Source organism: Oncorhynchus kisutch, unplaced genomic scaffold (genome assembly GCF_002021735.2).
Source record: "Oncorhynchus kisutch isolate 150728-3 unplaced genomic scaffold, Okis_V2 Okis09a-Okis19a_hom, whole genome shotgun sequence".
Taxonomy (NCBI): domain Eukaryota; kingdom Metazoa; phylum Chordata; class Actinopteri; order Salmoniformes; family Salmonidae; genus Oncorhynchus; species Oncorhynchus kisutch.
In genome coordinates, this window is record NW_022261985.1 from 781,412 (window position 1) to 794,302 (window position 12,891).

At 42.3% G+C, this 12,891-nt stretch overlaps 1 protein-coding gene across 1 annotated transcript in view; it reads left to right on the top strand.

Annotated features, from left to right (window-relative positions):
• The first annotated feature begins 3,115 nt into the window (after positions 1-3,115).
• Positions 3,116-12,891, top strand: part of LOC109877689 (protein O-mannosyl-transferase TMTC2) — a 92,574-nt gene continuing 82,798 nt past the window's right edge. The window contains exon 1 of the mRNA XM_031815345.1: positions 3,116-3,535. Within this exon, the coding sequence (XP_031671205.1) occupies positions 3,453-3,535 (83 nt within the window). The 5' untranslated portion in view covers positions 3,116-3,452. The remainder of the gene's footprint in view (positions 3,536-12,891) is intronic.

The window sequence follows — 12,891 nt, forward strand, 5'->3', positions numbered from 1 at the left end:
TTACAGGTGCATCAAAGCAGGGACCGAGAGACTGAAAAACAGCTTCTATCTCAAGGCCATCAGACTGTTTTAAACAGCCACCACTAACATTGAGGGCTGCTGCCAACATACTGACTCATCTCTAGCCACTTAATAATAGAAATGTATGTAAAAAATGTATCACTAGCCACTTTAAACAATGCCACTTAACATAATGTTTACATACCCTACATTACTCATCTCATATGTTATATATATATATTGTACTCTATATCATCTACTGCATCTTGCCATCTTTATGTAATACATGTATCACTAGCTACTTTAAACTATGCAGCTTTATGTTATATACCCTACATTACTCATCACATATGTATATACTGTACTCCATACCATCTACTGCATCTTGCCTATGCCGTTCTGTACCATCACCATTCATACATCATATTCTATGTACATATTCTTTATCCCTTTACACTTGTGTGTATAAGGTAGTAGTTGTGGAATTGTTAGGTTAGATTACTCGTGGTTATTACTGCATTGTCGGAACTAGAAGCACAAGCATTCGCAACAACTCACATTAACATCTGCTAACCATGTGTATGTGGACAAATGAAATTTTGATTTGATTTAAGAACAAATTCTTATTTTCAATGACAGCTTAGGAACAGTGCCTTGTTAGGGGCAGAACGACAGATTTTTACCTTGTCAGCTCGGGTATTCGGTTACTAGTCCAACTCTCTAACCACTAGGCTACCTGCTGCCCCAATGGTCTGATGGTCTGATGGTCTGATAGTACCATGGCAGTCAGTGGTTTGAACAGAAGAACCAGAGTAAGGTGAATGAATCAATGTAACAATTGTGTGTTAACAAGTGAAAAATAAAAGAGGTCAAAATATCACACTATGGTTTTTAATGTGCAAATGTGTTTTTTTACGTTGCAAATACTTGCAGGATGTGGAAAACAATGTATTTTTTGACTATGGCAACATCTGCCATTGAGGACAGGACTCCATGACCACACCACATTCTATAGTCTGTTTACCAGTCAAATGACAAAGAAAGAAAGAATGAAAGAATGAAAGAAAAAAAGTATTGTTTTGCCTTCTACCAAAAAACGGAGACTTAAAGAGCAGACTGAATATTCATTAGCCCTGCAGGATGTAATTAGATCAGTGAGTGTAAACACCAGTAATAGTTTTTTTTAACCCTGGGCTGTTTACGTTCAGAGCAGGAATCAGTCTTTTTTTCCCCTCCACAAATCCCGTAATCACCCCCTTAGTCCCGATGGGGTTGTAGCCTATATAGTCAGGCCAGGTTGCTATGTTCATTTCCTTAAGTCCTGAATGTAGGCTTAGTTATTAAATATAATCCATACAGTTTTATTAGGGGACCAGTGGTTCCCTACTCCAGTCCTCCAGTACCCTCAACCGCACACATTTTTGTTGTAGCTCCAGACAAGCACACCTGATTCAACGTGAGTTTGTCCGGGGTTACAACACAAATGTGTACCGTTCGGTGTACTCGACTGGAGTTGGGAACCACTGGGTTAGACTCCTGCTTAAGCCTACTTCAGTTTCCACTTTCCTGCGGAGACGTTAACAGAAAATGTATTTTGGGGAAAAGAAACCTTCCAACCGGTTTGACTCCAGTCCTGGCGTATCATACGATAAAAACACATGTCTGATGGAGCCTAGAGGTCTACATATCCATGGTTTAGCATGGATGGTGTCTCCTCCTGAAAAATGAAAGGAGAGCTGCACACTCTAGGAGCTCAGAAGCAATCATTTTATAACCAACGTTTAGACAGAAAAGCTGTCTTCATTAGGGTATGGTGTCTCTTCCCTCTCTTCTTTCCAACCCAAAACCAGGGGCCGTGTCCCCTTCTCATGTGTCACATGGCTCCAACAGGGATGATGGGAAAGAGGAAGCATCTCCCCATCAACTAGGGCCAAGGGAAACAAAACAAGGCTAAAGGTTCTGTTGTGGTCAGGGGGGGTTGGGGTCATGTTCAGGGTCAATGGATGAGAGTGTTAGAAACCCTCTCTCTCTCTCTCTCTCTCTCTCTCTCTCTCTCTCTAAACCCTCTCCAGTGGGTATTACGGTCCTTACAGTCTCCCCTCCGTCTTGTGCCATCTGTTTTCCCTCTCTTTCGTTCTCCCCTCTCTCTTTCCTGGGCTGTGGTGGATTTGCACTCACAGAGTTCCGACAGGAGAACAGGCCCGGGCCCAGCTGGTGCCCAGTGGGGCTTCGCCATTTGCAGCATGGTTTTCAAGCCACATGCTCGCCAGGATGAATCATATACAACAACAACGCCTCACAATATTGATCCTCCTCCTCGCCACAGGGTGATACTACAGTTCATTAATCATCACCTCTCCATCTATTCATCTACCACTCTTTTTCTCTCCCCCTTTAGCTCCCTCTTTATCGCTCATAGCTCTCTCTCTCTCGCTCTTCACCTTATATTTACCTCTCTCTACCTTCCTCTCTCATTCCCTTTTCTCCCTATCCATCTGTCTCTCTCCCTCTCTCTCTAGGGTTCCTCCCTCTCTCTTGTAGCTCCACAGGCGCCACTGTATAACCAATTAATCAATGCTATGCATAAACATACAGTAAAACAGGATCATTTAATATAGTGGGTCCATTTACATTGAACAGAATCAACACTCTAGACTTTTGAACACACTTCACCATTGAAGGGGGTTTGCAGGAGGCCAGACATCAACAGACTGGGGCTTTGTCTGTTGTGGGGATAAGGCATAACTGTCATTAGTTAAAAGAGCCATACATGCATGCTACAGCTTAGGCTATATAGAAATCACATATATAGGCTATATTTGCTTAAACATATTCAATAAAACCCACAGTCAATCATTTTAATAAAAATATGACATTGGCATTGTTTTTGAATACATAGTTATACAAAAAAAGCTATTCCTATTTTACAAACTGGCAGCTATAGTATCTTTATATGACAGTGGGCTGGTTTATTTAGGCAGGCTAGTGCCCTGAATATATGATTCGTGAGGCAAGAGTGCGTTAAATAAATAGCCTACGTATTTAAGCACCTATCACCTCTCTCAATGCTACGAGCTCGACCATTGAGAGCGGAGGAGGGGCTTTGCACATGCTCACTGTCTCTAAAACCACACGCGGCTCCTACCAGTGAGTATCTGTGACGCGGGTGAGGATGCAAGCACAGAGAAGAGCGAAATGCACTCAGCTGTACGCTAACCAGGAGGCATGCCGCCCTAGTTTAGTCTCAAAATAGCCCTGACCCGACACGGCGCAAAATGGGTTAAAAGGAATATGGCCTGGATCGCGCAAACTTTCAGACACTTTGCTTGTACATGGGATTGGGTCTCTTAGTGTTACGGAGCGGCCAAATGAGGAGAGGAGACAATACAGAAACGGAAATTCGCATCTAGTATTTTTCTTTACTTTCCCCCACCCTATTCTCTTTTTAAGACATGATTACAGAGTTGGTGTGTAGCGCGGTGGCATTGGTCCTCTATCTCAACACACTGAACGCGGATTTCTGCTACGATGACAGGTATGACCTCCCGCAGAGCCGTACCTATGGCAAACATCATCAGCTCCACTTGTCTGTCATCTTTACAGTCTCAAAACCCCCTCGGGTGCAAGCAGTTTCTCGAGGTTCGCTGCGTGTCTGGGTGTTTGCATGTTCCATTGTCTATTCATGCTTATTTGTGTTATTCCATGAGAGCATTAGAGATAGAGTCATGGTTCACTCCCCTCAGAAAAGGTCACTTTGTTTAATGTAAATGCGATTCTACTTTGTTTAATGCAAATGTTTCTCCTGTTGCATTGAACAAACAAGCTACCCAAATAGGCTATAGAGCGGTTACTTGGTATTCCATTATTATTAAAATCAATATACTGTCGCCTACAATGACGCATGAAGTGACACAATAACAACAACGGGGATATGTAGGTTATAAGTTCATTATTATACATGGATGGTTCCTTCCTTTCTCTAATGTCGGAGTAACCAGGACATGCAGCCTCTGTCATTCTGTGACAGAGTGACGAAACGGGGACGGGAGCTTCTTTGTGTTGTCAGAGCACATCCCTGACAGGAGGAGAGGGATACTAACACGCTTCTTGCCCGGTTGTAATAATGCTGCTCTCTCCGGGGAAAATATCACATTTAAATGGAAAGACGTGTTATAATTAGAATATATTTGTCGAGTGCAACACGCTTGCATGGCTAAATATGTTGACACAATCCTGGAGTAGCCCATGCTTTCCAGGACTCATTGGAACGCTATTATCCAGAAAGCAAGCGGAGAGAGCAATTCATTTGGATTGCAGAACGTTTGAGACTCCAATTTAGACATCCATCCACAATTGAGTGTAGGGTTAAATAGTCCAACTTTAGTTTTAGGCATTGGGGATTGTGATGAGAAATTAAAACTACAATAATCATTATCAGAATTGTAATTAGGCTGAAAAAACGATTGCAGCCTATACTGTACTTTAAGATGAGCAAGCCTTCAATGACATACTGGGGAAGCAGGTAGCCTAGTGGTTAGAGCGTTGGGCCAGTAACTGAAAGGTTGCTAGATCAAATCACTGAGCTGACAAGGTAAACATATGTTGTTCTGCCTCTGAACAAGGCAGTTAACCCACTGTCCCTAGGCCCTCATTGTGAATTAGAATTTGTTCTTAACTGACTTGCCTACTTTAAGATTTAAAAAACAACACACTAGTCTTAAGTTTTTTTTTCTCACTGTTTCTTGATTAAATCAATGTATCTTTGTGGCTCATCATGGGACCCTTGCTACTGGGTGAACTAAAAGCAGCAGGACTCCTACAGATGTAGGATCTTAATTTGATCACCCTGTTGTTGCAGGAAATGTCATTCACAGCAGGAAAGGCAAACTAAAATGTGTAGTCTATTCAAAGTTTAAAAAGGCTTCTAAATGTAGTAATTTCCACTTTCAAATGTCAGACTTGATTTGCCCTGACTAAACATTTATAAACCCTACAAAAATGTCCATTGATTATAATCAACACAATAATTCACATTTCCTGTTGCTGCAGGATTATTTTCCTGCTGTGAGAAACTGGTCAAATTAAAGTCCTACATCTGTATATGGGCATAAATTAGGAGGGCTCCGGGAATTCAGTGTAAAATCCCCAGAACAAATCCATTTCTCTCTATTACAGCTCACACAGATAAATCATTGTTCCAAGTTTATACACATCATACCAACAGGTTTGTCCCTGGCCGGCGACTCCCCACTAGAGAGTTAGGAGCAGTTGGGGGCTCTGGTTAGCTTTACTAACACCTCCTTGGGGTCACAGATCCTTCACTGGTTGTCAGTACTGCTCGTTGAACCCTATGTGCAGCGGGTTGCATGGCCTACTCTGTTAGAGTAATGGAGTATCCCTCTGTGTGTGTGTGTGTGTGTGTGTGTGTGTGTGTGTGTGTGTGTGTGTGTGTGTGTGTGTGTGTGTGTGTGTGTGTGTGTGTGTGTGTCTCATGTGCAGTGTGCAGACACTCATCGAGCAAAACCTAGAAAACGTCTCGAGATGACCGAGCCTTGTGTGTGTGTGTGTGTGTGTGTGTGCGTGTGTGCGTGTGTCTGTGTGTGTGTTAATAAATGACGGAGAGAGAAAGAGAGAATGTGTTGGAGGGTAGTCTGTCTGTCTATTTGTCTGTCTGTCAGTCCAGTTACTCTCACATTGCCGTACACTTTTCCAGGATATGAGTGACTGTCTATATGATTGCACAATTCTGAATGTACAAACGAAGCCCTCTGCCGAAAACCTCTACTGAAGCCCCTACTGAAGCCCCTACTGAAGCCCTCTACTATGACTGCTTTCTATTACACTACCTGTATCTGACCATGTCACAGTGGAGTGAAGAAAGCCATCATGGCCCTCTCATGAGTTCATGACTAACTGTCAGTGTCCTAGCCACAACTCCCTGTGAGTCCACTCAGTGTAAGTTCAGCACTGGTGACCCTCTGTATCTATCAATGTCACTGTGATAATTTACACCCCTGGGAGAGAGAGAGAGACGGGAAGAGTGAAAGAGAGAGCGAGGAGAGAAGGAGAGAGAGACCGACTGTGTTCAGGCCCACTGCTCATGTACGGGGAAAGCTTAATACCAATCAGAATCCTGACCTCCATAGTCATCTATCAAACGGCTTCCTTTGACAGAGGTCAAGAGTCGCATGCTCCCTGGTCTCTCTCCCGATTGTTAGTGGAGAGAGCTGCATTTGTGTTTGTTAGGACAGGGCTGAAAGCAAGCAAGCACATCTGTCAAGTCTGCATTCTTGAGAAGACAGTCTTTGTATGTCTTCTTGACACTGTGCTGCTGTTCAGTTCTGTACAGGAGCGTTCTGGAGGCCGAAGAGGAGGAGGTGGAAATCACATGGTGGTTCTAGCTCAATGGGATGTTCTTGGTGCGTCTCTGTTTTCTCAATCACGTCAAATGTTTTTCCTGGGCACAGGGCTGGCCCTATGTCAGCCAATGGTAATATCAATAGAAAGCCATGTGTTTGAAATGACTGGAGTTTTACTGGCACGGGGGAAGAACGCCAGCCAATCATTCTTCTACAAGGGAAAATTGAGCTCAATTAGTATTGTGAATATTCTGGTGTTCAGGAGCCAAGCTGAATGGTTTCCCTACAAGCTAGATCAGGGACAGAACATAAAAAATACATTTGTATGTTGAGTTTTTATTCTGTTGTCACTTATGAGGAAGGCCTTCCAGTACAAGAAGGAGGCAGGGTGATGTCTCTACAGGAGTAGATTGACAGCTTGAGAGCTGAGTTTATAGATTAGGAAATTAATTTGTTGTGAACTCTGAACTCTCCCCTGAAAGCTCTTGCAAAACGTATCATACTGTGGCACTTCCTGTATTTTGAAAGTTCTAGATCTAGAAAACTTGATCGCTGACATGCAACACATCTTGGGACTGTATCAACAGGGGACTAATTCAACAAATACCAACAAACAACATTGACAGCTGAGCTGGCATCACTAACAGACTGATCAAGTGGTATGTGTCTGAGGAATACGATAGTAGAGGAAGTCCTATTGACACCAAAGGTACAAGTGCGAATTGTTCTCTACAGACAAATGAAGCGTCTTCAGGAAGCATCCTGAAATGGAATGTCTAAGTGACTTTTAGTATTCCTAGTGATGTATCACCACACATCTGTGATCCCAATCGCGTCAGCCCCCCCCCCCCCCCACCACCACCACCACCACGTAACCCAGAAATGCATTGTAGGTCCTTAGGGACTTGCAACAAAAACATCCCCCACGCTTCTTTCAGAGGAGCAAAACAATTCAATCTGTGGGGAGTCGGGTGATGGCAGGGAGTAGTTTGGTGTGACTTAACTGTGACAGAAATGGTTTCCATATGCATATCCACATGCATTTGGAAATTCTGATCCATATTGTATGTCGGAAGCCCTCTCTAACTGTTCTATCCTTGCCTCATGACACTGCCCCTTATTGGTGTAGGCTCCAATGAGTTAAGTCAGCCTCAATGATTGATTGAAGCGCTGTCTCAGGGAACAACAGAGGCATCGATGGGCCACACGCTTAGTCATCTCCCAGCACAGTTGGGCTTTTAATTGCGCAATTAATGACTCAACATTGCTTACTATGGAGCTCTTGGAATCAACGGGAGCTTTGTCACGGAATCAACTCCAACACTAGGGAACTCCTACTCTCATTCCCTCTTAAAAGTGCCAACAGTTGGACTTACGTCCATCGTAGCCCAGTCAGGGAAGGAAGTGGTGTTTCGTAAGGGCATTGTTGTGTCGGTGGGTGAGATTTACTTTAAATGTATCAGCGCCCATTGAAAAACGCAAAGGGCAGGAGAGTTATTTTCATCAAAACAGGGATGTATGAACTTGGTGTTCGCTGTATAACTTTGTACAGTTAGACTACCGGGTTTGCTTCTTTGTTGCTTTGTAAAGCAGGATACATTTGCCATTGATATTCCTCAACTGGTTGTTTGGAAAAGGTGTTCAATAGCCTTAATGGCACTAAGGGTCAGGAGTGTGACGGTTGCAGCTGTCTATTGATGAGTGTGACGGTTGCAGCTGTCTATTGATGAGTGTGAAGGTTGCAGCTGTCTATTGATGAGTGTGACGGTTGCAGCTGTCTATTGATGAGTGTGACGGTTGCAGCTGTCTATTGATGAGTGTGACGGTTGCAGCTGTCTATTGATGAGTGTGACGGTTGCAGCTGTCTATTGATGAGTGTGACGGTTGCAGCTGTCTATTGATGAGTGTGATGGTTGCAGCTGTCTATTGATGAGTGTGACGGTTGCAGCTGTCTATTGATGAGTGTGACGGTTGCAGCTGTCTATTGATGAGTGTGACGGTTGCAACTGCCTATCAATGAGTGTGATGGTTGCAGCTGCCTATCAATGAGTGTGACGGTTGCAGCTGCCTATCAATGAGTGTGACGGTTGCAGCTGCCTATCGATGAGTGACCGATGCAGCTGCCTATTGATGAGTGATCGTTGCAGCTGCCTATTGATGAGTGTGACGGTTGCAGCTGCTTATTGATGAGTGTGACGGTTGCAGCTGCTTATTGATGAGTGTGACGGTTGCAGCTGCTTATTGATGAGTGTGACGGTTGCAGCTGCTTATTGATGAGTGTGACGGTTGCAGCTGCTTATTGATGAGTGTGACGGTTGCAGCTGCTTATTGATGAGTGTGACGGTTGTAGTTGCCTATTGATGAGTGTGACGGTTGTAGTTGCCTATTGATGAGTGTGACCGATGCAGCTGCCTATTGATGAGTGTGACGGTTGCAGCTGCTTATTGATGAGTGTGGCCGATGCAGCTGCCTATTGATGAGTGTGACGGTTGCAGCTGCTTATTGATGAGTGTGACGGTTGCAGCTGTCTATTGATGAGTGTGACGGTTGCAGCTGCTTATTGATGAGTGTGACGGTTGCAGCTGCCTATTGATGAGTGTGACGGTTGCAGCTGCTTATTGATGAGTGTGACAGTTGCAGCTGCTTATTGATGAGTGTGACGGTTGCAGCTGCTTATTGATGAGTGTGACGGTTGCAGCTGCTTATTGATGAGTGTGACGGTTGCAGCTGCTTATTGATGAGTGTGACGGTTGTAGTTGCCTATTGATGAGTGTGACGGTTGTAGTTGCCTATTGATGAGTGTGGCCGATGCAGCTGCCTATTGATGAGTGTGACGGTTGCAGCCGCTTATTGATGAGTGTGACAGTTGTAGCTGCCTATCGATAAGTGCATGAATCTATAGGGTTGCTGCCTAAGTATGCTATGAATTTCAAGAACGTGCGGCTTTTGCAAGGCCTTTCAAATGGTGTGTTTTGTTCAGACGATTTGGAAAAGTTTCTATCCCTTTTTTGGTGTGACAATATAATCAGAAGCCTAGTTGTTCATTTTTAGGAGAAGGGGTTTGGTGAATGCTGCCGATAAAAGCCAAACAGCAAAATTCCCATTAGAGAAACCTGTAACGGCTTTCTTCCTGGGAAGGAGAGGCAGACCAAAACGCAGCGTGGTTAGAGTTCATGTTCTTTAATAAGACACACTTAACATGAACTAACTACAGAACAATAAATGTGAAATCCAAACACAGTCTTATCTGGTGCATAGACACAAAGACAAGAAACAATCACCCACAAAACCCAACATAAAACAGGCTACCTAAATATGGTTCCCAATCAGAGACAATGACTAACACCTGCCTCTGATTGAGAACCATATCAGGCCAAACATAGAAATAGACAAACCAGACACACAACATAGAATGCCCACCCAGCTCACGTCCTGACCAACACTAAAACAAGGAAAACACAAAAGAACTATGGTCAGAACGTGACAAAACCACAATACTCATCAGCTCATGTTCTTACAGAAGGGACTCCTTTCACACCCAACACTGTCTTTGAAGTGCCAGATCTGGTCTCAGTTACAGAGGATCTATGTTATGTGTCGCCTGCTTCTCCTTAACTCATTGTTGTGGCCCTGGTAAGGTTTCGGTTCATTATAGAAAAATGATGCCCAGAGTGAGTTTTTGTGCCCCAGTAGAGTTGTTGATAACCATCATTGAATACGGTCGACTTGACCACATTGAAACCATTATAACTAGACGCTCGGATCTAATACTTTTTTGGAGTGATGAGTAAGTGTTGGTTTAGGAAGTATTGGTTTAGGAAGTATTGGTTTAGTAAGTATTGGTTTAGGAAGTATTGGTTTAGGAAGTATTGGTTTAGGAAGTATTGGTTTAGTAAGTATTGGTTTAGGAAGTATTGGTTTAGGAAGTATTGGTTTAGTAAGTATTGGTTTAGTAAGTATTGGTTTAGTAAGTATTGGTTTAGTAAGTATTGGTTTAGTAAGTATTGGTTTAGTAAGTATTGGTTTAGTAAGTATTGGTTTAGTAAGTATTGGTTTAGTAAGTATTGGTTTAGTAAGTATTGGTTTAGTAAGTATTGGTTTAGTAAGTATTGGTTTAGAAGTATTGGTTTAGTAAGTATTGGTTTAGTAAGTATTGGTTTAGTAAGTATTGGTTTAGGAAGTATTGGTTTAGTAAGTATTGGTTTAGTAAGTATTGGTTTAGGAGTATTGGTTTAGTAAGTATTGGTTTAGGAGTATTGGTTTAGTAAGTATTGGTTTAGTAAGTATTGGTTTAGGAGTATTGGTTTAGTAAGTATTGGTTTAGTAAGTATTGGTTTAGTAAGTATTGGTTTAGTAAGTATTGGTTTAGTAAGTATTGGTTTAGTAAGTATTGGTTTAGTAAGTATTGGTTTAGTAAGTATTGGTTTAGTAAGTATTGGTTTAGTAAGTATTGGTTTAGTAAGTATTGGTTTAGTAAGTATTGGTTAGTAAGTATTGGTTTAGGAGTATTGGTTTAGTAAGTATTGGTTTAGGAGTATTGGTTTAGTAAGTATTGGTTTAGTAAGTATTGGTTTAGGAGTATTGGTTTAGTAAGTATTGGTTTAGTAAGTATTGGTTTAGAAGTATTGGTTTAGTAAGTATTGGTTTAGTAAGTATTGGTTTAGTAAGTATGGTTTAGGAGTATTGGTTTAGTAAGTATTGGTTTAGTAAGTATTGGTTTAGGAGTATTGGTTTAGGAGTATTGGTTTAGGAGTATTGGTTTAGGAGTATTGGTTTAGTAAGTATTGGTTTAGGAGTATTGGTTTAGTAAGTATTGGTTTAGTAAGTATTGGTTTAGAAGTATTGGTTTAGTAAGTATTGGTTTAGTAAGTATTGGTTTAGTAAGTATTGGTTTAGGAGTATTGGTTTAGTAAGTATTGGTTTAGTAAGTATTGGTTTAGGAGTATCAAATGTACTTTATGAGTATTTAGCAAGTGAGAGGGCAAGTAAGTGAGCGTTCTTGTTAGTAGTTTGGCGACTGAGGGAGTAGGGAAGGGAGTGTTTACGATGGGTAATTTGAGATGGTTTGGAGGCGAGGGGACTTTCAACCACACCAGAGTACTACGTCAGGGATTATATGTTTTTTGGAGGGAAAGCAGGCGGGCCTGATGAAGTGTGGTTTTGGTGGTGAAAAACCCTCCGACTGTATGACTATGATGGTGACGTGTTGCCATGGCTATAGCCATGCGGGTGGATATAGTCAAGAAGACTGGCTTCGAGCCTTAGGCCTTAAATGTCCTATCCCTTTGTTATAGAATTATAACACATGTTTTTTAATTCATTGCTTTTCAAAAAAGTTTTCTCATTGATGTATGTGTATGTACACTCTGGGAGTTGGAGGGGGGGACATTAAATCAATAGGGGTAAGGCAGGGATGGAAAGGAGTAGAAGCCTTGATTACTTTACACTCGTAAGCTCTTAGTGGCCAGCTTCTCTGGGAAGTGTCAGCAAAGTCAGAAGATGTTTTTCAACCTGAAACATTATGAAAGATCATTTCGGGGCTTAAACACTTTGGAGAAGTGTGGTAATGGAGTGAATTAGAGTTACTTAGAGTTAATACCAGGCTAGAAAACAAATTCCTGTAAAATAAATATAGTAGCGAATGGTTGATCAGTTTTATTTGATCAGGAGCTGTGCTACATTATTGATGCTGTTTGAGTTACGCTGCCGTATCACCTCAAGCCTCCCACTGTTGCAGTTACGTGAGGTAATTACTCACATCCAAAGAACACTTTGTCACAGAAAGGGAATCTTTTATGACTGGACTTTGTGTGTGATGGGATTGAAGGTGGACATAAGAAGGAGATGAAGAGAGTCCTGCTGTTATATAAAACAGGCTTGGTGGAAGAAAGTCCTTCTGACAAGGCCGCCAGTACATTATGTTTGGTTTCAAACTACGTGAGATGTTGATGTTCCTAAAGTTCACATCAGCCGTGACGTTCACAGCTGAAGGTTCTCCTTCCCACACAGAGACATGGCTGCCTGGCAGACCACTGCAGTGATACACAGGGTTATAGAGGTCATTCAGGGGAGGGTTCGGGAGAGTAGGTGGGTGGTTGTGGGATACATTATGTCTTCTCACTTTTAGGCCTTTTTAGTGATAGTATATATTATATATAAGAAGCCCTAAAGCATTGTACATTTAGATGAATCCTGACCTGAATATTAACAGGTTTGAAACAGCTAGACAACCACATTCACTCCGGTATCACAAAGTTGTTTCTGATCTTCTGATCTGTTTCTGATCTTGTTCTAGATGTTTTAGTTTGTTCACACTATGGTTACTAAAACCCAACCACCACAAATTGGTCCCCTTCTGTACATTGCATATAATGTACACAATGAATATAATGCACAGTAGGAGTTCACAGACCCTTTTCTCATGGGCCCCAGGCTAGGCACACATGGGGAGGAGATGGGCTCGTTTATTTTGAGGAGATCTTTCCTCATGCCATTAAACCCCAGTGGTGCGTGATGATGGGCCAGGTCCCTG